At 37.8% G+C, this 27,863-nt stretch overlaps 1 protein-coding gene across 5 annotated transcripts in view; it reads left to right on the top strand.

Moving 5' to 3' along the window:
- LOC124165736 (rab11 family-interacting protein 4B) overlaps nt 1–27,863 on the top strand; it is a 569,850-nt gene that overhangs the window by 475,671 nt on the left and 66,316 nt on the right. For 4 of the 5 annotated variants that reach the window (XM_046543222.1, XM_046543221.1, XM_046543220.1 and 1 more), the window contains one exon: nt 8,400–8,450. The exons of the other annotated variant lie outside the window; for it this stretch is intronic. In XM_046543222.1, the coding sequence (XP_046399178.1) occupies nt 8,400–8,450 (51 nt within the window). The remainder of the gene's footprint in view (nt 1–8,399; nt 8,451–27,863) is intronic. 5 annotated transcript variants of the gene reach the window in all.

Genomic DNA, 27,863 nt, shown 5'->3' with positions numbered 1-27,863 from the left:
TATGCCAAGAGTATCTTTTCTCAAATACTCAACTCCTCAGTTACACAGAGTTAACTCAGCTCTCGTCTCCTCACCCACTTTAACCCCGCCCTCCCCTTGCTGGTCAGATACCTATCCTCACAGGAAAAACCCTCGTCCCAAATCAAGACTGCCCCTTCCCCCCCCTCTCACTATTCCATTCCGTGTTTAACCCTCACCCCCGCCCTTTCAACCAGTCCTTTTCCTTTCCGATAGATGTCCTCACTGTCACTTGTGTACTTTGTGTATAAATATATGATGCATGCAAGATCAGTCACCTGACGATGTAACCAAGTTATGAAACCCGGGTCGTGGCCATAATTAAATAACACTGAACCTTACAAAGTTTTATTTCTTTATTTTCAATATGGAGAGGTTTCACAAAGTAAAGCCTGAAGTTATCAGTTAGAGTTAACTCACTTTAAGGTTCTGTGAACAAGGTTTGCACTTCCCAACTTCTGCCCTCAACACTCATAATCATCAAATAACCACAGTGCTCACTAAACTTAAACTTCAAACCAACCCCTGTTGCCATTGTTTTGCCTCCTTTCACTGTGCTATAACCAATGCTCACTTCCAATCAGTGCTGTAGTTGGGCTGCTATAGCATACCCCCTAAAATCCAAACTTGTTATAAGTGTACCGGTTAAACTACCTTTTTAAATCTGTAAAAATAGCCCTACTGTCAATTGTCCAATTATCTAGTGATTTGATCGATGGATTTTTCTTCCTCATAGACTAATCCTCCAAAATTGCTAGAATAGTAATGGCTTTGCCTGGTTTCGCTATTTAGTCGGTCCCTCTTCACTTCCATCCCTTCTGAACCTATCCTACCCCTGAGGCGTCGACGGGCTCCTATCGCGGCGGCACCTCTTTCCTTTTTCCTTCCTCTCCAGCCCCTCCCTGGGTGATTGGGCATATAAGTCTCTGACTTGGGTACCGGGAGCGTCGTGTTGTATCCCTGATGGGCTCGCCTTGAGCCCTCATTCTCTCTGTCAATTGTCCAATGGATTACAGAAAGAAAAATCAGAAATGATTATTTACTTGTTCAGAGTTTTATCGTGGCACAACTTGGAACTAATGTAAGAGTTGGAGTGTAACATTTCAGTTGCAGCCAGATATGTAGTACATGTTCAGCTGTTGGAAATTTTTTGTGAGTACCACCTAAATGTTTTTCCCAACTACAGCTTTGCTTCCAAGATTATCTTACAGACACCCCCCTTCAAACACAATATCCGTCCTACCTTCATTTATATTCTAAAGGCCGCTATACATGGTAAATGATCATGCTGAATGATCACGTGATCATTCACAGGATCATGCGAGCAAAATAGAACATGTTCTAATTTTCACTGAATGATCATTTTTTGAGATGAGTCAAGGGATAGAAACATGGCCAGATCCAGGAGTTTTCTGGGGATGGGCACAAGGGTCTGACTGGCAATTTAGGGTTCTTACATTTGAGATTAAAAACAACGTACAACAATTACTACACAAAATATTCTCTTTATTTTAATATGAAAGTCATTAATATGGAATTAAATGATTGAGGCTCTGTAATACACAAACAGAAACCAATGTAATGGTAACTGTTTTAAAAATCTTTTCTGTTTTATTAACATGTTCCCTGCTGCGGAGTTTTAGATGAATTCTCCCATTGAGCCAAATGTCTTTCTTTTTTCTTTTGCTTTCGTTCTTGGATCCTCTCCACTTGAGTTTTTGTGGGCTTTCGGCTATGTGGGCTTGTTGGTCACGTCATATACGGGTCACCAAAGTAGCCGTGACCAACAGTGTGCTATTAGTGGCCAAAAATGTGACTCATTCATTGGTCATTATGACCAAAACGGTGTGAAGATAAAGTATGCGCTTCAGTCATCATGACCGAAGCGGCGGTGAACGCGTTAAGCATCTAATGCATGTGCCTTCCCCCCCCAATATCTGCCTGTGGATGGAAATCCCATCCCTTTTCCCATCTCTCAGCATGTCCCTTTTTCAGTTGCTGAAACCATTGATGGCACTATCCTTCAGCCAATCAAAATGCACAGCCGCTAACGGGGATTGTAATTCCACACTTGGCTTTTGATTGAGAGACAGTTGTAAATTCTGAAAGTGGTGGAAAAAGGGATGGTGGAAACGACCGTGTGATTCGGAAAAATGATGGGTCAAAGGATCATTTCTTTGGTCCCTGAAAAACTATTGCTGGGTTATCTCCCATAAGGACCGAAAAAATGATCACTTGATTCAGAATCCACTAACTCTTGATTTATGTGGTATTCCATTATAAGTTTTCCTGGTTTTAAAATAAGTAGTATAATTGATTGTCTGATATCCAGGAAAACTCACATGATTCAGGCTTTAATTTGGGGTGAGCTCTGCCCAGACAGATCCTAACAAACTTTCTGTGTGCATCACTGAGTGAGCAAGTGATGTTGGTATCCAAGACTCAGATAAGACTTGTACAGACAGCTCAATAATATTTCATAAAGGACATTGAAAAGTCTTCTTATTGATCAAAATCAACACCCTATTGTTAGAGAATAGAAAGTCTTTTTGCTTGTCCCTTGCATGTCCAAAATTCTTCTCCGTTATCTTATAGTTCATAGTCATCTGAATTTTGGCCTCCAGGATTGCAGCCAGGAGTCAAATCTATTATATTCTTCCTCCTTATATATCCTCCTTATTTCCATACTGCTAAGGTAAATAGGTCTTGTCTCTTTGATCCAAGAGTGGGCCCAGTGGTATTGGCCAAGTTAAAATTGTTAAAAAATGAAAATGCTTGATAAATCTAAATATACATAATTGAAAAATGCATTTTAAGCATAGTTAATTTTTTATTGCTTTCCAATAATCTCTGTTTATTTTTTGAAGTCTAATGAGAATCATGCTGTATTTTGGCTCCTTCTAATGCCGAGAAAAAGTGAAAACTTCAGATGTGTATGAATATGAAATTCTTCCTTAAACAGCTCTGCTTCTGGTTGGGGAAGAGTTGATATTATTTCATCAATCTTAAGCTCTATTGGCTTGGCAGGAACGTAGGAATATGCTACTGTTAAAGCTATTCTTATGATTCATCAATGATAAGTAAGTTTTTTTTCTGAATTAATTTTTAAGGCCTGTACTCTTACTTCTGTGCTATAAACTAAAATTAGCTGAATGATCCCCATCAATGATTGCCTCATACTTGATGTTTACTGGATACGATAGCCTCCTGACATTGATTGCCAGTCAGTTTCTTGCTTCTTACCTTCCTTATTTATACATGAAGACTTAGGATTTTGTGATGATTCAATCCAAGATAATACCACAAAATAGGGAGTAGGTCCCTATTCTGTGATGATAATGCAGTTATGCTTTTTTGTCATTACCAAGTTTGGCTGCACACTCCTTTGCTATCATCTGCCTGTATTTTATGTTATGAACTTGACATTTATCATCATCTTCAGTCAAAAATCCAAATATCGGTTTGATGAGGTTCTCCACCCCACTTTATTATCAGCTAACCGTGGCATAATTACGTATTCCTTCTTTTTTAACTCCTTGGTTGGGGGCAGAAATTTCCTTATCTTTCACCTGGTGGGGAGCAAATCCACCGATTTTCGGAGATGCCGTTTTCGAAAAAACATTTATAGTAAAGCTATTGCACAAAAATGGCAATATACTTAAAATATATTGGTATAGAACCTCTGACAAAGCAAAAAACATGCAATGATGCATAAAGAATGAATATTCACGCCTTCTCCGCATAACATTGCGACCCGACGGCATGCGCGACTATAGTCGCGCTCCCCACATGGGGAGCAGAGTCCGCTTGCGACTATAGTCACTCTTCCCAGTTAAGGGGTTAATAATAATAATATAATAATAGTAATAATAAATAATTTTATTACTCCACACACAAATTACATGACAATAACAAAATTGAGTAATTTTAGGTAGCCGCGAAGGATAACCTGTTTGAGGCTACCATCCAAAATAATAATATTTATGCTTTACATATAGTGTAGCTCATTTTGTGTTACCTTGATAATCTATACTAACAAAGCTTAAGTGCGTACATGAAAAAAAACAACTAAAGTAGTATTTATAATTCATTTACATCAATATTTTATAACAATATTTGTTCTACACTTTCTTTAGTGAGAAGCCAAGAATGTACATTTTGCAAAAACTTTTTTAAAGACTTTGAAATAAAACATGACTGGGGTAACAAATTAAAAACCTTTGGTCCTACGTACAAAAAACATCTTTTAAACAAAGTCAAATTTGGTTATGGTAAGGGCACACTTATTTTACGCAGGGTAAAGGGAGAAGGCAGAGACTGAAATATTTTAGAGTTGCCACTTCTAGCATAAAAACATCGTAGGACCTTATAAATATATAGATGCCTCAACGGAAGCAAACGCAAATGAAGAAAAAGTGGGAAGGATCTTTCAAATCTGTCCTTTTTCAAAATAATACGTACAATTCTTTTTTGTAAAAAAACAGCAGGTTTCATGGAGTTTAGATATGTGCCACCCCAACAAAAAATGCCATAGCTTAGCCTGGTATTTACTAAGGCATTATAAATTGTCTTTAGAAAGCTTTCAGGACATTTATTTCCGATGAAATAGAAATTTGCCAGTGTGTGACGCATAACATTTGTGAGACTGTTGATATGTTGATTCCACTTTAAGGAATCGTCAATTGTTACTCCTGAGTACTTAATACTAGAAACCCGTTCAATGGGTGAACAGCTATAGCATAAAGTTATAGGACAATTTTCTTCATGATAATGTGAAACCCAATCAAATTTGTACCTGTTACATAAGTTATAACATATATACTTCGTTTTAGCTACACTCATATTCAATTTGTTGAAGGCAAACCAACGTCGCAAATTGATCAGATCTGACTGTATATCATATTTTACATCTATCCAGTTTAAACCTGAACAAACTTTTTTTACTTAAACACCTTTCTTATGTAACTTATTCTGGGCCTTCCTTTGCCTTTCTTCCCATCTACTTGCCGTTGAGAAATTTTCTTCATCAAGCCATCATGTCTCTTGAAGTGGTCGATTAAGTTCTCACAACTTCTTCTTAGGTTTTTTTTTGAAGGCTTTCTTCCAACTCTTCCAAGAATTTCATCATTATTCTCACTTGGCCAGTCCAATTTTTCTTTATCATTCTTCTATAGCACCACATTTTGAATATTGACTATCTAGACTTCTTTGCTGCTGTAGAGGTGAATACATAGATTGATGGGACTTATCTTTGATCCACACCATATGTTCACCCACTCATATTAGTGCATTTTAATTTTTCACAGTACATATGCTTAAAACAAATTTTAGGTTAATTACTTCCTTAATCAATGTTCATTTGAAAGTCTTCTATTTATTTTATCCTATGCTACTTCCTCATGCAAGTGTCTATTTGTATTTACATTGAAAACGGAATATATCATTCTGTTCCTATACCTACTTAAAAATGTAGCTACTGCTTATTATTGAATACAAGTCAGTTTATTGCTCATTATTTTCTTTCTAATCTACTGAGTACTTCATTCAAGCTAAGAAGAATTTTGCAATAATTCAAATATACTCTCCTTAATCATCATATCTTAAGGGTAGTGATTGAATCTATTTTTTTTGCTCATTATGGTTGAAGTACATGGCATTTGTATTCCAAAAATGCTATTTTGGGGATTGAATTTTATGTGGTGGTTGTAGGATAAGCTACCCATCCCAAGACTTCAGTTCGAGTCCTAGTGGTGAGAGAGAATTTGAAAGGAATCCTGATCTTAAATGAGTGTTGTGAGGAGGGCACTTAAAATAAAGTTCTGAATTTGTTGGATTGTATGCTAAGCTGTGGTCCAGTTAGAGCATTTGTTGATGGTAAGATAACTCTGACATTAGGTTCTTCTCCGCTCCTCCATGTTCCCTGTACTTTGTCCCACTTTGGTCATAGTCATCGTCAGGCCCATCAATAAGGAGGCCTCTGAGGGAGAATAGGCTTCAATGGGCTTCCTCTAGGGGGAAGCCCATTGGAGGGCTTGAAATTTTGCACACTTGCTTGCTCCTGTTGAAAACATAATATTCAATAGTCAGATATTTGAAATTTTATTTCATCTTGCTCCAATTAACTAATTTTCCATGTGGTATAGTAGTTTTAAAATTTTCTCAATAGATGGCTGTAGTTATAAAATTTTTGGCAGAAATGTCTATAATAGCTCTGGTTTAATCGATTGCATGATACGCCACAAAAAAGGAGAAAATAAATGTAAAATAAAAAATATTAAAAAAGACACTACACTTCTACACTAATTTCTAATCAACCTAATCAGCACCCAAGCCTTATTATCCGAGTGATGAAAAGCTAATCTATTTACTTTACATTGCAGATGCATTTTATACTGTCTTTGAAAAGAATTTTTTTTTCTTTTTTATCTAGGAAACGATACGTTTCTGCAAGGTTATTTCGGAAATCATATATATATATATATCAATTATAATTATAACAAGGGCATACCCAGGATCAAAACTAGGGGGGACAAGCATGGTTGTTAAGTTGTAGGTAAGATTTAAGCATGGAAAAGGTGAATGAAAACAACATTTAAGGAAACTGTAACAGCTCTTTATTAGTTTTAAAAATTATTTGCTTGAAGAAATATTATTTTCCTCAAAGACATTTGCGATTTTTGCTTTTGGGGGGAGGGGGGGGCAGCTGCCTCTTCCTGCCCCTCACTGGGTACGCCCATGAATTATCATACGAATAAACTTAAAGTAAGGACAGAACGGGATAGGAACCATAGGCGCACCCCGCAGGGGGCAGAGGGGGGGGGGCAACTGCTCCCCCCCCTAGAAGCAAAAATAATTTTAGTTCAAAACAAAGTTATGAACAAATTTTCCTTTTGAAGAAAAATATTAGTATAAGACATGGAACTAAAGTAAAAATCATTATTTTTTCAAGCAAATAATTATAGAAACTAATAAATTGCTGTAATAATTTCCTTAAAATTTTGGTTTCCCTAACCTTTTCTGTGCAAAAAAAGTTACAACTTTGACGACCACAGCTAGTTTTGCCCTCCCCTCCCCAGTTTTGGTTTTTGGTACGCCCATGATAGAAAGATATAATAGAAAAAGGACGTGGACAACGGTGCTGTGGTAGATGGAAAAAGGCAGAAATCAGAGGGTAAAAATGCGGCCTGACATATATATTCGATTTTATGCTGTCTTGGAAAAAAATTGTTTTTATTTTTTTTAACTTAGAAACGATTAGTTTCCGCAAGAATCTTTCGGAAATCATAAATATTTCTGAAATTTGCGTCGGAAGCCAAATGGCAGAGGGTAATTTAGGGCACCAAAAATTACCATTGTAAAACAGGCCTCATAGACGAGCTCGTGGCTGCCTCTCGTACTTACCTCGTTCCATTGCCCAGGCCGACAGGGGATCGGCTAACCGTAACGGAGATAAACGGGGGCGGGTCCTAGCACCCAGGATATCCCATGTGAAACGGGATACGCCTTCATGGGGCAGCAGACGGCGAATGCTTATAATCCTCTCCTCTGCTTCTCTATCATGTTTTCACGGTTATAAATCCTGGTTCTCTCTTTCGAGAAGACACTGCATCAGGTGTGTAGCCAGGAATTGGACATATTTTCCAGAACCAGATAATATCCATAGGTGAAGTTTCGAGGAAAGTGAGAAAAAATAATTGTTTTTACCCTCAGAGATTAGAATGAAAGATTTTAACTATGTCTGCTGAACGTATTGTTGAAAATATATGAGTGCGAATAACCAAAAGTGAAATTTCGGGAAAAATTAGAAAAAATGATTTTTTTCTCTCATTTTCAAAAAATGGGTTCCAAATAAGTTCTGCAGACACTGTTGAAATTCGGTTAGCCGATCCCTGATCGGACTGGTTAATCCAATTAGATTAGGATGAAAGATTTCAACAATGACCGCTGAACGTATTGTTAAAATACATAAGTGAAAATAATAATAAGTAATAAATAAATGGGTGAAATTTAGAGAAAAATTATAAATAAATTATTTTTGCCCTTATTTTCAACCATAAGTTCCAAATAATTTCGGCAGACATTGTTGCAATTCGGTTGATTCGGTTTGCCGATTCCCGGTCGTACTGGACAATGAAACAATATTAGAGTGCAATATATTTCAACAATGTTTGCTGAACTTATTTGGAACTTATTGTCGGAAGTAACAGAGTCTTATGATAATGGGGAGGAGGAGTTTCACGTGTTTGTGGAAATCTAATTTTTTCAAAACTTGTTATTATCTGGTTCTTGCTCTCAGGCCAATTTAAATCGAGTCCGGTCCATAGGTATTCTCCATTTGATTTTAGGCATAAAAACTAATTCACACCTTTCTTTCCTTTCAGGTGAGCTCTCATCCACAAGTTGATCGTCTTCTTGAGGGAACCCATTCAGTGGTGAGTACTGCATTACCCCTTCATGTGTCTGTGCTGTGGCGGAACAGTGAGGAGGATAGAAATCCCCAAAAACTCTAAAAATATTCCACCAAAATTTTCGTATCGCATCAATCCTACTCCTAATTATTTAATACGCAGACATCAAATGTTTTAGTTCCGTGGAATCCTCGGTTAAGGGTTCCCCAGCCGCGTTTGTTGTTTGAGAATGACAAGAATTTCGAAAGCCATCCTCCTTTCGTCTTCAGGTCGAAGGTGAGAGATCTTGATTTCCGCTGGGCGCTGATTGGTCGGTTCTATCTTCCACACGTTGCTGACCCGAAGACGGGAGCTGGAACGCGCCCGAAACTGTCGTCCGCAAAATATGAGTCAACGCGGAATGAACCCGAAAAACAATCACCGATTAACTCACCGCGGAAGCCCCCGTAATAATTTTAATTGGTGATTATTTAGAAATGTTTCCCTAGGCTCTGAGTCACATGCATGCATTGGCAATCTCGGACGATTTAAAACTCCTGACTACTCATATAGCATCTGGACCCTTGTGACGTCACGTGTAGTGGCATAGCCTGGGCGTCAATCTGGCCTTTTTCAAATGAGGTTAAAATTGACCATTAATATTCGTCTTAACTGGGATTTCTAAAACCAAATAATTTGTATATTGTGAATACACTAATGGTGGGTGACGGATCGCAATTATTGCCTTTCGTTTTCTTAGATGAAGGAAACTACCCCGTTGATGAAGTCAAAAATATATTTTGTGACAATAACCATATAATGGCATGATTATATTGACTTCCTAGCGTTAAAATAAAAAGGTGGCCACCGAAATTGCTATATTGTCGCTGATATGCCTATTTATTTATATTGATTTATATGATTGTGTTTCTGCAAACGTCCTGAAGCAGTGGCGTAACTAGGAATATGCTTTGGGGGGATGGGATGGTCAGGGATGGCGAAGGGGGAAGGGGTAAACGGCAAATTTTTAAAAAATTACATGCCTGGAAATACATTTTACATAATATTGGCCCTAAAGATTTAACTTTAAGCAGATGCAGTCATTATATGCCATAAGTAGACAATATCTTTTTAAAAAAATTTGTTTCTCTGAGGCTTTGGGGGGGGGGATCTATCCCCTCATCCCCCAACCCCTCCATAGTTACGCCACTGTCCAGAAGCATAGTGATGATCAAGAAAGAAAGAGTATTGTTAAGAATGGCCGTCAATTTCCTTGGATACAGCGAAATCTCTGGAGGTGTCTATGGATGTGACATCTGGTGCTTGCTATCTTCCCCCCTAGACCCTTTTGAGTCAGCCCTTCTCCCCCTCGGCCCTCAAGAGGATTTTCGCCCCCCATCATAGCTGTGGAGAATGGGGGGGAAGGCGTTCGCTGAGGGTTGTATGGGGCTAGGTTGGGGGTTGCGCAGTGGGGTGAGGGGTTACAAAAGAGTGGAATTAGGAGAAGGGCAATCTGGTCCCGTGACCACCCTTCACTCCCCTTCGTCGCTTCTGAAAATAGGCGCATCCGTCACTGCGTGAGACGCGATGCCAGCTGACTGACTACCACACACACATCCTCGGCCTCTTTTTGTTGATATTTTCGGGGAGAATCTCTGTGTGGGAACCGAGTCTTCATAACGCCACTCCCTATCTGAACTAAAAATTCAACTTTTCAACACATGAATCCCTTCTCTCTGAAGGTTGAAATGTGATCAACGCTCTCCGTGTGATGGTACCCTTGAACGTGAAACGCGAAATTATAGTTAAATGTGGTATAATACTGGGTGTTTCAGGAGGAATCTGAAATAAAGTTGGTGGTTCCCGGCGGTACCTTGTGGAATTCGCTGAAAATTTTGAAAGAATAACTATAAAATTGTTTTTTTGCAAAGGATGTACGCTAAAATCGTTGCTATTACTGGTCTGACGTTTCGTTTACCGCCGACGTAATTCATGATGATGGAATATTTTCTCTGGATGAAAACCTCAATTTAGTACTTCTATAAGCACACGTCAAGTCTACTACTACAAGTTACCACCTGAAGTAAGTAGGGAGAACTATACATAATAATTTTTCAACCATAATAACAGAAGATATACTAATGTGTCGACTAGAGAGAAATTCTCTAACGTATTTAAACACAAAAACATAAATATGAACCTGGTGTTTGTTTTCAATTCATTGATCCCATTATATAGGCAGGATGCGACTTTTTGATATCAATGATAAGACAAATGAAATTGTTATTCTTGTGTGAATTTCATCGCTTTGGGTGGGTGAAAAGGGTATGTGGTACACTGGATAAAACTATATTTTTAACTAGATCAGTGATCAAAAACAAAATTTTTTTATATTCGGATTATACTATCATTGAAACGTGTTGCTATGTATTTGTTTATTTAGTGTATAAATCCGGCGAAAATGCTAAACCAAAGGAGTGGTAGTTGTAGCGTAGTCAAGTAATTACTGAGTTTGTGTCTGAGAACAATTTGGGTGAAATTAAACGAGGTAAGAAGAAAAATGTCTAAAACAAGGCTTTTTATTTGTTTTTCGTCAGTCTTCCGGCGTTAGAGGAAGAGTTCGCCTTCGTTTTCGAGGGGCTTTTGCCGAAGAATACTTCCCCTCTGCAACGGCAGGCACGGTGTATTTTGATCAATAATCCTTTGTTTCGTAACACGGCGGTGAAAGCTTTCTTCTTACAAGGGTCGCGAAAACCGGATAAATATTTTTTGCATGACAAGAATTCGACCCTTCCTTGTTCTCCTTAGAGAATTCCGTGAGCTTGGGGGGAAAAATAATGAATTTTGAGGAATGCGAAGACTAAAAAGTAGACTTTTTTAAAAATTGAATATTATTATTTTGGCGGGAATGATATTCCGCTTTATTCTTGATGAAATACATTCCAAAAGTATAAAAAAATAAGAATTGGCTTGAAATTGCTCCGTTTTCCCGCCTGTCAATCAAGTGTAGTCAATCAAGTTCTTTAATTTCGGTGGAAATATGATAAAAGAATAAAACGAGCAAGGGTTTTCCTTTCACGAAACTTCAGACTTCCATTGAGAAGAAAAAAAATCATTTTGGTAGCCTGAGAAAAACTTTCATCGCCTCAATTTTGGGAATCGTTATAACGGCTTCCTAGCAGTATGCATTATTAAATTGTGTTGTGTAATATAAGCTGTGCTTACTTAACTGGAGGATTGTATTGTGTGACATTCTCTTTGCGAATTCAGTTTATTACTCGTCTAAAAGATTTTTTTATGCAGTAATATCCTCGTGACATAATGAAGCGATGGTCGTTGCAATGGTTTTACGCCAGTTGTACGCTACCACTATCATTATTACAGACGTTTGTGTAACAGTGGTGCATTATGTTTTGAGGTGCCAATCATGGTGGTAGTCAGGATAGAGAGATGCCAAAAAACTGCTGGAAACAAAAACTTTATGTGGTAAGCTTTTCTCTTTGTATAAATATTATTCTTCTTTCTTTACCAACTTAATTTATCGCAATGGTATCAACCCAAGTCTATTTAACAACTCATCAGCAACAACAACTCAGTAGCAGCCGTAACCGTGGTCAAAGTACAAATGTTTAGTTTTTCCAATGTCAACAAAAATGACCCTGCGGAATTTGAAAGGATTGGAGCTTATTGATTACAATACCCTAGTAATATAAGTAAAAAGTGATGAAATAATTTCTATTATTATTTTTAGTGAGGGCTTTAGCTTCGTCTTTTTACTATCGCCTTGTCCTTAACCCAAATCTTGATCGAAAATCCGTATCCACTTGGAAGGGTTTTAGCTGCTAACCCCCATTGCCCCGCCATCGATGCCTCTGTCTTCCTTGTCTACGTAAAATTGCTCTAAACTGTTGCATGGCCATCCAGAATAAGTACAAACATATGCAATACTTCCATGTTAATCGAACTAGAGGTAGCAAGTGAAAATTGATTGCACAATTTTAACCCAGAAGAAAATAAAGAGTTCACAAAATGAAACAAAGACAATCTTCCCAGCAAAAATCTACTTCGATTGGGTGTACAATTGTAAAAAAAATGATAGTATTTTAAAAGTTGTGCTAAATTGATTTTTATCAGATTGTAAATAGTTACTAGAATTACCAACAGTTGCGTTCTTACCATAAATGTCAATTATTTCCTTATTTTCAGGCTAACGGGATCTATGAAATGTAAATAAACACTCAGTCCAAATTCATAATGTTTGGTTACAAACCTTGAGGTGCGTTTACACTGAGTAACACGTTATGTAAACAAGTTGCATGTAACATGTTTTAAGAAAAAGTTACAAATCCGTGTAACACGTTACATATAACATTGTGTTATAAAAAAGTCGTTTTAAAAAAAGGTTTTGGTTTCCCACTTTTTGTTTTATAACACAATATTACATGTTACGTGGATTTGTAACTTTTTCGTAAAACATGTTATGTGTAACTTGTTTATATAACATGATACTCTGTGAAAACGCAGCCTTAGATATTTCTCGCTATTAGACGTATCATTAATCATTATCTAATATGTTTTTTTTTTCAATTTATAATATATTTTGGTTGAAATTTTATTATGCATAATTCTCTTGACTTACTGCAATTGGACTTAATGTGTGCGCATCAAGTCAAATTTTCATTGTGAGAAAATGTTCACCCAGAGGTCATGAAACTGCTCAATTTTCACTCATTAAGTATTGATTTTATCATCAATCTCGTTTATAGAAGTTCCGCATGCGAATCGATTTCCCGAGCAGTAACACGGGAAAAGGGAGAAATTTTGCGCGCAAATTTCACTTCCCCTGTGTACTTAATTTTCTTTTCTTTTCAACAGCCTTAAAAAGCTCGAGAGAAAACAATCGCGTGTTTCCATGGCAAACGATCTTGAGGGCAGTAAAACGATGTGGCTATTGAGTTATTATACGGGAGACTGCTGTCTAAAGTTAAAAAAATGAAACGTAACTATTGAACACTCCTTTACCACCAGAATCCGCGATGCATGATTTTACTTGCTTTTTCAAAAGTTGCTTCGTCTATTCGTGTTTCATCGATGGAATCTTGTCATTGATTTACCACCCACTTTTTCCCGACTGTGGAATCGGCTTGAAATTTTGCATGCTTGTTGATGAAAATGTACTATTCAACAGTCAGTTTTTGAAAATTCTATTCCATTGTGCTCTAATTAATTAGCCAAATTTCCACGTGGAAAAATAGTTTTAAATTTTCTCAATAGATGGCGTTAGTTTTTTATCTATAAGTTTCGACACAGAAAGCTGTCGGAAGAAACGAGTTCAAGCCCAGCCCATTCAGAAATGTTGTTTTTCAAATTGTTAATTTTTCATGTTTTGAAATTCAGGTGTTAGCAAAAAGAAAATTAAATAAAAAATAAACACGAGTTCACGAGCTTTGAAGAGGGTGAATGTGACTTTAGATTCGTAATGCTGTCCATTCATAGTTCTGCAATCCTGTTACGGTAACCGGGTAGTTTTTGGTGAACTTACCTGAGTAAATAGAGCAATCTCATTGAGTAGACATTGCGATTTTGTGAAAAGGTCATCAAAGGAATAATACAGGATGAAAATAGCTTGAATAGTGGACTAATTTACATTTATGAGAGATAATCACACGAAAGGATTTTGTAAGATAAGCGATGAAGAAAGTTTTGCAGAATAATAGGAATTACTAAATGTTGTGTTCGAGATGGCATGTTTATTTAAACACGTGATAAGATGTTATCATTATTTATGCTATTCTTATAATAGCGATGAGCATTTTTCTTCATTATATAATATGCCTTCTACTTTGTGAAAATTTTAATAAAAATTAACCATACATAGCGCCTCTTAGCGTGCACTTTCCCTTACATATCATCGACTGAGGAGTGATTCTCTCCAATAGGGTGGTTTCCTATTATTTTTTTATTGCCTAAATCGAAAGATTATTACTCCTGGAGTACGTATTTCACGCTTTTAGATTTTTAAATGACGATATCTATTTTTCGCGATTAAATGAAAAGTGAAAATTTTCAAGCGCGCGAAAACGCGACGCGTAAGTATGAATGTCGGGAAAAAAGTCCGTGTGACGCATTTCTGGTTCCCCCTCCCGCCTTGTGAGGTGACCTTGGAGAGGCTCTGAGCGCTGATACGACGCAGGATGCTAACGGGTAGCTGAGTGCCATGCTATCTGGTAGCGCTTGGCTTAAAAAAGGTTTATTAATACCTTATCAAACGAAGAAAACTTTCCGACCTTAGCCAGTTTTAATAGGTTATTATTAAGACATGTTCCCCTGAGCTCTGTGCCTCTTGCATGCATTGGTAACCTCAGACGATGTATAACTCCTATCCTCTCGTGTAGAAACTAGGTCCCTGTGACGTCACGTGGAGTGGCATCGCATGGGCGCCAATCTGGCCTTTTTCAAATGAGGATAACATTTGACCCTTGCCATTCGTCTAAACCGGTATTTCTAAAACCAAATAATTTGTGTATTATGAATACACTTATGGTGGGTAACGAATCGCAATCAATGCCTTTCGTTTTCTTAGATGAAGGAAACTACCCTATTGTATTTCAGGACTTTGTTTCAAAATACCTTCTAGCGAAGTAGTTGCCACACAAAAAAACTCAAAAATTGAAACCATTTATGTGTGTTCGAATAGAATTTTCTGTTCTACGGGAGAAAATTTGAAGAATTGATGTCCATATGGCGTTTCTCTCACTCGGCGTGGTGATTTACGATGTTTTCATTCATTTCGAAGCTCGTTGAAGGAAATGGTTTTCTTTAGTGGGAAAGATGAATGGGTAAGACGACCTCTGGGTTTCCTTCGACGGACTGCGGGGGAAAATTAAATGGGAAAGTAGAGGAAGGAAGCGTGTGAAATGGAAAATTTAGGAAACCTCGTATGGAATTTCCGTAAAATATTCGTGAGAAACGAAATTAGTCGTAGTATTGCAGGAATCTTACTGTTTGAGAAGAACTTCTCACGAAAATATCTGGTATTTAGTAAAATATTGCTAGGATGAGTGCTGTCTCTTTAAGAATCGAGTTTGCCTGTGGTGAAATCACGAAGCATGATACTATATATACAATGTAAATATGTTGGGATGCTTAAATATAGGTACAGCTAAATTTCCTTAGTGGCCTCGGCACGATATTCCTTTGAGTAACCATAATAGTTTTTGTAGCGATATTTAGAAACTGATCACTTTTTAATATATTTTCGATCGTTACGATAAAATATTATCGGTATTTCTTGTAATTTTAATAGGCGTTCTTGAGCAGGCGTGTGATGCCTTCAGCTGTACATGATATTTTTTGCGGCCCCGTAAAGTATCGGAATTCTGGTTCCTTATAGCTTGATACTTCGGTAACCTTATATTAATGCAAATTTAATCAATGTATGTATTTACCATCAATGAAGCGTTTTAGCTGCAAAAAAATATCGGAACGTGTGAACAATACTTTAGTTTGCTGCGAATATTTCATTGCGTATACATAATTTGGAGTGTTCGAAGGAAATGATAATGCTTATTTTTTCAATACCATAGCAACAATGGGCTGTTTACCAACGGCCAAGAGGTTTACACCCCTCGATCTTCATTTATATCAAAATTCGCATGATTTTGAATCTCTGAAATCGTAGAAAATTGACTAGGAAATTATTAGACCAAACTGCGTATGTTATGCCTATCACAAATAATGTATAATGTTGTCATAATCGTTAAAGATGAGGTCCAAATCGGGAGAAGAAAAATTATTCTCACATCTTTTCCATTTATTTATCTCTTTAGAACCCAGAAAAGCGAAATAAGATAATAATGATTATCAAGACAAACTGGATTGAATTGGGGTGGTTAAGAAGCTAATTTTGCGTATAGTAAGATATTACTTTGGTACCTCAATTTAATATTTCACTTACCCGCGACATGTTTGAAAATAATCAGATATGTTTTGCTTCCGTAAAGAAGTTTAAATATTCCCCAGATATCCATGTTGACCTTCTGTAACCGTCCTTTAATACCGTTAATCTATTGCCTTTGTTTCTATCACGACTATAGTTAGAAAATAATTTTGATTTGTCTTTTTTTGATTTTGTTGGTTACATTTGCTGGGGGACCAACGTAGGGGTTCACTTAACCCATTCTAACCCAATATTGCTTCTCAAAATTATGAAAATTGAAAATTCTTTTTTTTTTAATGTTTAAACTTGAAATTATAAGGACGGAAACGTTTATGAAAATTTATTTCCATAGCGCAAAATGAATTGCAATTAACGTGTCTGTCAAAGAACTGAAATGCGCATATTTTTTGTTTACTGACGTATCTATACATTAGAAGTTGCTTTGAAGCAAGACTGCGTTTGAAAGGGTTAAGACTGCAGGCGCAGCTTGGCTTCCGGGTTTTCCTCCGTCTTCCTCCGATTCATCTTCGTGACGACATATTTCGACATGTTGGCGACATGTCGTCGCGACAGTTTCGCCGGCGTTGCAGCAGGCGTCTTCAGGTTCAGCGAGGAAGCCTCCATCAAAATAGGGTTTAAACTGTATATCCGTAATATTTCGGGGGGTGGCTGTTTGAACCAGTGGGGGGTCCAAAACCAGGGGGGAAAATATTTTAAAAACGGGGTACTAAGTAGCAGTGGCGTAACTATGGGGGGGATGAGGGGGATAAATCCCCCCCAAAGCCTCAGAGAAATAATAAAAAATATTCAAAACCATTGTCTGACATATTATAACTGCATCTGCTGAAAGTTACTTTTTTAGTGCCAAAATGATGTGAAATGTATTTCCTGGCATGTCATTTTTTCCCGAATCCCCCTAAGGGTGAAGGTGGGAGTCGCCACCCCAAGCCATCTTATCCCCTCCCAAACCATATTCCTTGTTACGCCAGTGCTAAGTAGAGGGTTTTTAACTAACTTTAACCATTTTCATACTAGAAAAAACTTCATATTTCAAAGAAATCATTTTATAATCATGATTTTTCAATATTTTGTGTTCTTTTATGAAGCAAAGCAATTGTGTTTTTTATATTTCGTGAGGGGGGTCCATATCCTCCCCCCTCTCGCCACGGCACTGGTCGGATCCCCCCTGACCATCCTCTTTTCACCGCGACCTTGGTGCCTATCAGTTGTCCAGTGGGTTTGGCCCGCCGACTTCCCCGACTCGCAAGCGTAGGAAGTTGGAATGAGTTTCAGAGAGGGGAGTCATGGGAACTTGGTAGGAGGAGGGGGTAGGGAGATAATTGGCGGGGGAGGGGAGGCACGTAGAAAGAGAGGGGATAAGAGGTGGGGGGGGGGGGGAGAATTCCTCTTGGAAGCCGGTAGGGGAGCTGCCGTCGCGAGCGCCGAGGAAGTTTTCAGTCGGCCGGATAAACTTGTCCGGGAAATGCGTTCGTACCGCTTTGGACTTCGGGGTCCATCCGACCTCTATCGCCCCGCGAGGCGACCAGGGCAGTTCATGTGACGTGGTGCGAGGTGGAATGTGATGCGATGGTGACCTGTTGGTGCACGTTCCATGCACGGGAGGTTGCTAGGCGACTGTCTGTTTCGTCTCGCTTCTCCGCCGTTTTTGAGACGACTTGAATCGTGTTTGTGTGTGTTATTTCGCGGTTGCGTCTTCCGCTATTCTTTTTTTTATGTGTGTATATTTTTTGTGAAAACCGACTTCGAAAGTGTCTTCCTCACCTTAATGTCCCGGTGAAGTGCCATTTATTAGTGTGAAAATCTGCTGATTTTCTCTTCTATCGGTGAAGTGACAAGTGTGTAGCTTTGCTGGCTTGAACTCAGCTCAGAGAAATTTGAATGGGAATAGTGTAATCCAGTTTTTTGGGTACCATAGCAGAGGAAAAGGATGTTCTTTCATGCGTGCCTTGAATGATTGATGCATTACCTGACTGGCTCCTCACGTTCACGAGTGAAGACAAGAAGACCGCATCCTCAAGTTCGTTTGGCTTTTTGTCACAGTACTCCAGGACTGTTTCCAATCAATGAAATCAGAGTAGTTTTTCAAAAGAGGCATTAGAGTAACCACTTTTGCTATCATAAAATAGCTTAATTTTTTGTAAATATAGTATTTTTTACGTATCAGAGTTCCGCGATTAAATCATATGAGCCCACTAGCTTAGTATATTTGTATTCGTCCGATAAATTTTGTGCCTTCCTCTTAATCGTAAAATAAATTTATACGAGGGCTTGTCATTCTAGTTTTTCAAAGTGCCATTTTTTTTATACTAACCTCGCAAAGTGTGCTACATAGTCGGCTCATTTTGTGTCGTAATGATAACAGTGATGAGCTCATATTAAAACATTAATAATGCTTACAGAAGAATATACCAGGTCAATAGAGGTCAATTACTTTCATGAGCGCGCGTGCGAGATTTTTTAATTTTTTTTAAAAGCAGCATTAGGCCTTGAGTTATCATACTTGTCACTTTCGTAGCAAGTGTTAATCGTATTGTCGTAACTCACTCATAGAACCCTGTGGAGAACGAGATGGGTCGAGACCTAGTGCCTGTTTGAACGTATTTTGAAGTGTTGTCTTCTTCAGTAGTGGGGAGTGAAGTGCTTCAGCATTCAAGAAACGTCGAAAGTACCCGTGATTGTGTGTGCTTCAATTTTTGGTGATTAATCCACGCTATATATATTGCGTACTTTTGTGGTACCGTGAGGAAATAAGGCTGGTATTTGCCTCAGTTTGAACCCACAAGAAACTTTGTGGTGTTTAGTAAGTCAAAGTGCTGAAAATTATTGGATAAACCCCTCCGAATCCAGTGTACAATACCAAACTAGCATAAAATCTCCACTGAAGGTAAGATTCATCGGTTTCATCCTCCAAATGATCAAGCAATGAGGCAGAGCGGTTTTTTTAGTTACGTTTCTGTATCTCATTCATGACAGCGCGTGTAACCGAGGCAGTCAGTTAAGGTGCAGTAATACCTCACTTTACTATGTTATTCCGTACCGCAGAACCGATCTTAAAGCGAATTCCGTATGTCGAGCCTGCATTATTTCCGGGCGAGTTATTTTTTAAAAGAACATCGAATAAAATAACATAAATTTCGATATGTTGCAAATGCGTTTCATTATAATAATGTGGGAGTATAATAGCGTATTTTATAACATATTGTTGCGAATAGCCTTTTCTGTGTTTTTCCCTCTTGTAGTTTTTAAGTGTTCAATTATTGAAAAATTTTATTACCGCAATATTATATGCACCACATAAAAAAAGTAAAAAGGGAAAAAAATGCACAAAATCACGCAAATGGGTGCATGCAATAATAAAAGAAAATAATGAAGGTAATTAAAAAATATATATGTAGTCACAGCAAAAAGCAAAAAAAAAAGATTTATGTTCAAATTGTTAATTTTAAGTTTAGCTGCTAACGCGAACAAAACACTTCACGAACAACACAGACAATGCGCCCAATAATCGTTGTATTGTTGACTGACTGATTGGTTTCCGGTGAAAATGGTTTACCGGGAGTTTTTAACGCGCCTAAATTTGTATTTTGAAAATCGCGCACAAAATCAGCTCACTCAGATCTCACGCCAAATCCATCTGAAGTAGAACCCGTTGCTACTCTAGTGGGATAAATAGATGATATATTATAAATTATTCCTCTATAAAACATGGTTTCTGCCCTTACAATCTGTTGCACTCCGTGGTCCAGGGCCAAAAGCGTTGATGTAAAAGATGTGGAAGCTCTGGAAGTCTGCTCCATAGGCTGAGTTGAGATTTTAATTGCCACTAAAGACCTCCTTCCGGCCATGTGTTCGTTCCAGCCCATAGCTGCACAAAGGCTGTAATTAATTGAAGTGCATCCTTATTTTTAGAAAGTTGGCAATTGAGGGACTAGTATATAGGAAATTTCATAGTGCTATTCATTGAATCTTCATGAACCTTGTGTGTACTTAGCTATGCTAATTGTTCTTCATAATGTTAGTTAAGTCATGGTTAAAAATATGAAGATATTTTTATGGCTATCACACTCCATTAAAAAGATTATTATTTTAAGTTAATGCGGGGTGTTAAAGAGGAATCTGCAATACTTCAGGAGGAAGTGGTAGGGGAGACAATTAGAAGCAATAGGGTGGTTTCCTATTATTTTTTATTGCCTAAATCGAAAGATTATTACTCCTGGAGTACGTATTTCACGCTTTTAGATTTTTAAATGACGATATCTATTTTTCGCGATTAAATGAAAAGTGAAAATTTTCAAGCGCGCGAAAACGCGACGCTTAAGTATGAATGTCGGGAAGTCTCTCCGCGTGACGTATTTCTGGTTCCCCCTCCCGCCCTGCGAGGTGACCTTGAGGCGAGGCTTAGCGCTGATACTACGCAGGCTGCTAGCGGCTAGCCTAGTACCCTGCTGGCTGGTAGCGCTTGGCTTAAATAAGGATTATTAATAACTTATCAAACGAGGAAAACTTTCCGACCTTAGCCAGTTTTAATAAGTGATTGTTAAGACATGTTTCCCTGAGCTCTGCGCCTCATGCATGCAATGGTAACCTCAGACGACGTATAACTCCTATCTTCTCGTATAGAAACTAGGTCCCTGTGACGTCACGTGGAGTGGCATCGCATGGGCGCCAATCTGGCCCTTTTCAAATGAGGATAAAAATGGACCATTGCCATTCGTCTAACCCGGTATTTCTAAAACAAAATAATTTGTATATTATGAATACACTAATGGTGGGTAACGAATCGCAATCAATGCCTTTCGTTTTCTTTGATGAAGGAAACTACCCTATTGTTGTCCATAAACATAAGGTCGCAACTCCTTGGTTACTGAGCTATGGCAACGTAAACATTTTTGTGGATGCGCTATGCAGTTACCATGAAAACTGTTTATCTTGTGTATACAGCCTTTTCGACATTTTATTTATTTAATACTCTGGATTTTTAAGGGCAGTTAATAGCTAAGGCTGGACGAAAATGTACGATTATAATTGTCTGAAACAGTTTATCTTTGAGCTTAATTAAACGATATCTTTGAGCGAATATCAACAATACGACTGAGCAATCTCACCCATTTTGAGATTAATTGTTTAATATATTCATAGCTCCTCCTCCCTTACATCTCCTGAATTATTGCAGATTCCTCCTGAAACGTCCTGAAGAGAAAGTAACTGCTCCAATAGGACAATTCGTGACATTTAAACCAGATTCATATATTCTTCAGTTAACCATAATTCTTATCCATCCCGTTTCCAACTTTTTTCGTAAATTTCTATTTAAAATCCCACAAGAGGAGACACACGCCCTTCTCCATTTATATTGCTTCAAATTGCCTCATTTTTATGTGGGTGGTGGATATTGAAGGAACGATGCAATTTCCTTTTCAAATTACCTTGCATTAGCCATGACCAATTTCCTCCGTTACGGTACTATGGAACTCATTGAAAAACTTAATGATGAGCATTATAATATGCCGTAATCTCTGAAATGAATTCTGATCTTACTTTCATGACCTACTCGTCTTGCTTGAAGCGACGTCAGAATTTTTTCATATTCTTTTGCATGGTTATTTCGGGCGCTCACCGATGAGTTGAGGTCGGCACAGCTGCTTAGAAACTTAAACGCATGAATGAATCAGCTGATGCCTTCGCCTTCTTTGTTTCTTACTCAAGCTCCTTCTTGGAATTGCCTAGGATTCACTCGTTAACTTTCTCTATGCCTCCGTAGTCTTATGTTATGGATGTAAATCATGCTTAATTTATGAAGCAGAACTTAATGCTTTTGCTAACGGAAAGCTTGATGTGTACCCAGTGGGAATCAATATTTTCTTAATGTTTTGGGTTTTCAACAAATACTCTAATTTAGAAATTTGAACAACTCTTTTTTTTACCGCTCACGCTGGAATCTGGCTGGATATCTTCATTTCGCTGTAGGTAATGCTTTTTTGTTCCAATAGTAACGATAATTTACGCACAACTCAATATACTTGGCGAATGTGTTACTCATACTTCTCCTCGATGATAACATATATAATGTGTGATGGTTGCTAACGTGTAGCAAGTCGAAAAATATGTGCATTTTTCGCCTGCGACATCTCTTTTCGCATTCTGAACAATGCAATGTCATTTCAAGTAACATCTGCGATAAAATTCATCATTATGTCGTTGTAGCTATGAAACGGAAAAACGTTTTTACCAAACGGTGGGACATAGCCGAGATAAACATTCTTAGGTTAGCCACTGGGAGGAGTAGATTGGACACGGGAACGTCTCAGTGACCATAATGCACGTTCGAATTTCGTACTAGCGTGCTGAAACTCAGTTGAAACTTTATGATGAACATCCTATTAGATTGTGTGGGTGATTAATAGGTTTTTTAATATTAATATTGCGTTTCAATCTTAACTCATCTAACCTCTTGTACACTCATTTTTAATAAGCCTTATTAGCCCTCACGATTTATTGTCCTATTGGTGATAAGCTTAGTGTTTACTTTTTATTGCATTTTATATCGTTTTTGGAAAGAGCGTATTTTTTAAACCTTTTTATAGTTTAGGTTACATTATGCTGCTGCTGGCTACATTAGCATTAGGCTATATTATGCTGCTACTACGCGCTAGGCTTAGTTAGATTGCTTGAACAATTGAGAATGGATATCTTTAAGAGCGACACGGAGAACATAATATTAGAGCCCCACTATATTTGCAGGTCCAACAGAAGCGATAAATTATGAGAGATATTTTGCAGAGCGGATAGATGTGCGAAATCCTTTTTCCCCCGAACCATAAAGGACATTAATAAATGCCTGTCGTAATATCGTTAGAGAACATCCTTTTTATGAGCAAATGGCAGGTGTCCTACCACCCCCTGCCACACGCCTTTTAGGCGGCTTGCGGTGTGGTATGTAGGTGTAGATTATGGCAGCTAACAGTATCAATCTTTCAAAGACGAAGTACTGAAGGGAAATAGTTCTGAAGTCCAATTTCTGGTGGCCCGATTTACAATGATAATATCGCTGAAGTCCTACCCCATTTCCTATGTAATTTTATATCAATGGTAATACCATATGGCATTTCTTTTGACCGCTGTATAGCTAATGTTTTTGAGCTGACCGCTTGGCCCGGGTCCATTGTCTCGACAATCGAGGTCTTGAGCCCAAAAACTTTCGTGCATTCCTGAGAACGGACAATCGTGACTTAAGGAAAATGGGATGTTTCCGTTAATATGACCCGTGTTTTTTTTCTGTACAGCGCTTTGGTTTCGGATGGCTCGCCGAAATTCCAATGTCAAATTTTGTACTACTCGGCCATGAGAACCTTATTATCAAATCTCCACCCACTTTATCCCTATGGTTACATCCTACCGTTCTGAGCAAATGAGGATAACATTCACTCCTTTGCAGCAGCCGATTTGTCACAAATATGTTCTCAAATCTTGAAATAACTTAATACTTATTAGTTTATTTTTAAGCCGGTCGAAATAAGACCACTGACGGAAAGAGTCGAGTGTGAATTACGGAAATTCAATATGGACGCTTTTTTCCCGTAAATTATATGCTAGTATTATAAAAATTAACAAGAAATGGAATATTATTGATGATTTGAACTTTCCTTCATGAAAAATATGCTTGTCCTGAAGAATCATCCTCTCCATCACGGTCACGAGTTTATTTTAGTTTTTAGGCTGCCTCGACAGTTAAGGTCACGAGTAATTTGAATAATCTAGATCTCATTTCTTTCAATAGGGTAGTTTCCTTCATCAAAGAAAACGAAAGGCATTGATTGCGATTCGTTACCCACCATTAGTGTATTCATAATATACAAGTTATTTCGTTTTAGAAATACCGGTTTAGACGAATGGCAATGGTCCATTTTTATCCTCATTTGAAAAGGGCCAGATTCGCGCCCATGCGATGCCACTCTACGTGACGTCACAGGGACCTAGTTTCTATACGAAGAGATAGGAGTTATGCATCGGATGAGGTTACCAATGCATGCATGAGGCGCAGAGCTCAGGGAAGCATGTCTCAATAATCACTTATTAAAACTGGCTAAGGTCGGAAAGTTTTCTTCGTTTGATAAGGTATTAATAATCCTTATTTAAGCCAAGCGCTACCAGCCAGCGGGGTACTCGGCTACCCGCTAGTAGCCTGCGTCGTATCAGCGCTAAGCCTCGCCTCAAGGTCACCTCACAGATGGGCAGCGGGAACCAGAAATACGTCGTACGGAGAGATTTCCCGGCATTCATACTTACGCGTCGCGTTTTCGCGCGCTTGAAAATTTTCACTTTTCATTTAATCGCGAAAAATAGATATCGACATTTAAAAATCTAAAAGCGTGAAATACGTAGGTACTACAGGAGTAGTAATCTTTCGATTTAGGCAATAAAGAAATAATAGGATACCACCCTATTAGAGTTATTTCTTATGCATTTATTTTTTGATAATGCTTTTATGTTCTTTTAATGATTTTTTCGTGAAATTGACAACACACTTCTGTTAGTGGTTATTCAAAAGTAAGCTGATGAAGTACCACCTTTTGAGTTATAGGAACAGGTTTACGTGACAATCTATTATATTGATCTGATCTTCTTATTGTGAATTGAAGAGGGAAGTGCATGATGGATGGGGAGTCTCACGGAATTCTTCTCAAGCACTCCATGGTCAGTAGAATACTTTAATAATAATAATAATAATGCCTTTGTTATCGAAATGAGAATCGATCACATTCTGTTTTTGATCAGTCGGCCATTCAACCGAGCTCTTAAAATAGTCAGTTTCATTCGGTATGTACTTGCACGTGTCCTCGCACAATAATTCATCAGGTTTTTTTTACGGAAAGTAAAATGATCTTAGTCGAGAAAAATTTTATTGCACTGAAATAACCGTTAGCGCAAGCAATAACTTTGGGCAAGCTAAGCCTAAATATGTGGACCCTTGCGGTATTGGAAATATAGATTATAGAAATATAATTGTTCAATAAATTAATATAATTTTTTAGATATTTCGTGGAATATTCCCCAAAAGATAACCTAGAAATCTTAAAATAATGTCATTTAAATACAAATACTATTTATAGGAAATTAACCTACATATATGGATTCTAAATGCATGGCACTTTTCTGCCAAAATAGGAATGAATTTCAAAAATACAAAATATAATTTTTCAGTTATGGTCCTTTCGTACTAATAACTAATATTAAATTGGAGATAGAAAAGGAAAATGATGAAACCAGAGTCATAAGAAATAAATTGATTTTGTGAATAATTAAGAAGTACACATTTGTGACACACACAGAAGTGTACATTTATTTATGGGGGGGTGAGGGACTAAGGGGTACGAGTCATTTTTTTCTCGAAAGAGTTAGGTAAAGTTAATTGTTAAAAAAAATACACAAAAACTTGGTTTCCAAGGGATACGAGCGAGTTAAATGTTCTGTGCTGGCATCTATTGGAAAATCAAGTACACTACTAATTGTAAGTATCTAATTGATCTCGTTTGTTTTCTCTAGCTAATTTCCGTACCAAACTCTGTATAAAAAAAGAAATCACTTGTACCTCTTGGCTTCTCACCCACTCATATCATAATGCATAAAATGTCACAGCTATGGAGATAATATTGTAGTTGTACTTAGAAGAGGTAGTGTTTTTTTTTCTTTTAAATTTCACTCCCTGAATATTGCAGAAAAGAATATGGAGGCAAGACACGTGTTTTTCCCTCCCTCCCTTTCGCTTCGGAAAACTTCGAGCCGGCTGTCCTCATTTCATTTACATCTGCGTGACACTCTTCAGCTCGTTCGGTATCCCCTTAATAAGGGATGTGACGTCACGCTAAACCGTCGCCATGGGGTGCAACAATGAAAAACTCGATTGTGTCGCGAAGCCCTTGCCGTGTTCGCGTAAACTCCTCCTCGCAGGTTTATTTTTCCCTTTTTTGCGAATCCGACGAACGCGATGGCAATGAGTCTCCTCTCAAGACGTCACACCTGTTCGTGTACGTGTTATGTTTTTACGAGAGGGCACTTCATTCATCCAGTGATGAGTCTCTTTAAGATTTTATTACATTTTTCCTACTGTGCGTGTAGATATCTTCCATGAAAAAGCAGCAAAAGAGGAAATATTTCGTATTATTGGAAGTTTTTCATTTGCCGATTTTTCTTTTGAGCGTATAGACAGGAATAGTGAACCCAACCTGCTGTATTATTTCATTCTATTCTATTTTTTTATTTTTGAGGGTTATTGTGTAACATTAATTTAGTTGAACAATGAACGCATACGTTCGTTGTTGTGTATGTGTTCAACAATCTGGTGTAACAATGAACGCATTGTTACACAATATTGTTGAATAGGCACTCAAAATTCTCCACGCTGATTTTATAGAATCCGATTCCATTTTTGGTAGCTCTCCAGCGCCATTTTCTGGGAATAGAACCTTAGGTTTCATGTATTGTGCGCATAAAACTCGACCCTCGTAAGCTTTTTGAATTGCTAATTGCATTGGTCATATTATGCGGCAATGGCTTATCAAGGGTTGAATAGAATCAGTTTGCGTATGTGCTAAGGTAATCTACTTAAGACGAAAGTTCATTTTTTTCGCTTTCTGACTTCGAGGAATCATGTTTCCTGGCAGGAAATATCTTCTGCCAATCGTCATCCCTTCGATAGGTACTGTGAAAGTCTTTTGTGGTCAATTTCATCGCTAGCCTTTAACGCTTCATTGGTATTGCGCTAAAAGTTACTAGAGCATAAGGCACAGGCGATGTGTCGTGTTCTTCTTCAAATGGATGTTTGATTCTTTCCTAGCAAACCATGACCTTGGTTGAGCACTAGATGTAACTATAGCAACTAGAACGCATCAATCCCACTCGACTTATTTTTTTATTCGTGACGAATTACTAATTGAAAACTAACGCTATCGTCCTAAAAAAATTTCAGCGCTCATGCAGGAGGCAATTGTCGTCATTTGCCTTTACTTCAGATTAGAAAATTTTACTTCGGTATTTTCTCAGGCGGAAAATGTTTACGTTTATTTTATATTTATCAGCAATGTACGTAACAAGGAAGTAATAGTCAAAAGAATAGCACAGTTGAAGTGGGCTTTCTACAAATAGAAGAATATACTTATAGCTGAGAATATAAGCATGGAAGTGAGGAGACAATTTATAAGTTGCTACACATGAAGCATGTTTCATGTTGACTTATGATGATGTTTGAGATGCAGTTAAATTTTGCAAATTCATACTCTTAATTGCCTTCAAAGTAAATAAAAAACGGCTTAGTTTAAAAAAAACAACAGCAAAAAATATTAAATTCATCTGGATAAAAGAGACCGATCCGTGCGTGATCGCCTTGGGCGTCACTGCATTTTGTGTGTCCTTGCTTCTTCATTTTTCGGGTAATCTGAAGACACCCTGAGGATCATTGTTGACACTATTTTCTACGACATATTTGGACCAGGGGCAGATTC

The sequence above is a fragment of the Ischnura elegans genome, chromosome 9 (genome assembly GCF_921293095.1).
Source record: "Ischnura elegans chromosome 9, ioIscEleg1.1, whole genome shotgun sequence".
In the NCBI taxonomy this organism is placed as follows: domain Eukaryota; kingdom Metazoa; phylum Arthropoda; class Insecta; order Odonata; family Coenagrionidae; genus Ischnura; species Ischnura elegans.
Note: the sequence above shows the minus strand (reverse complement) of the source record. Positions and strands in the feature narration are given on the sequence as shown.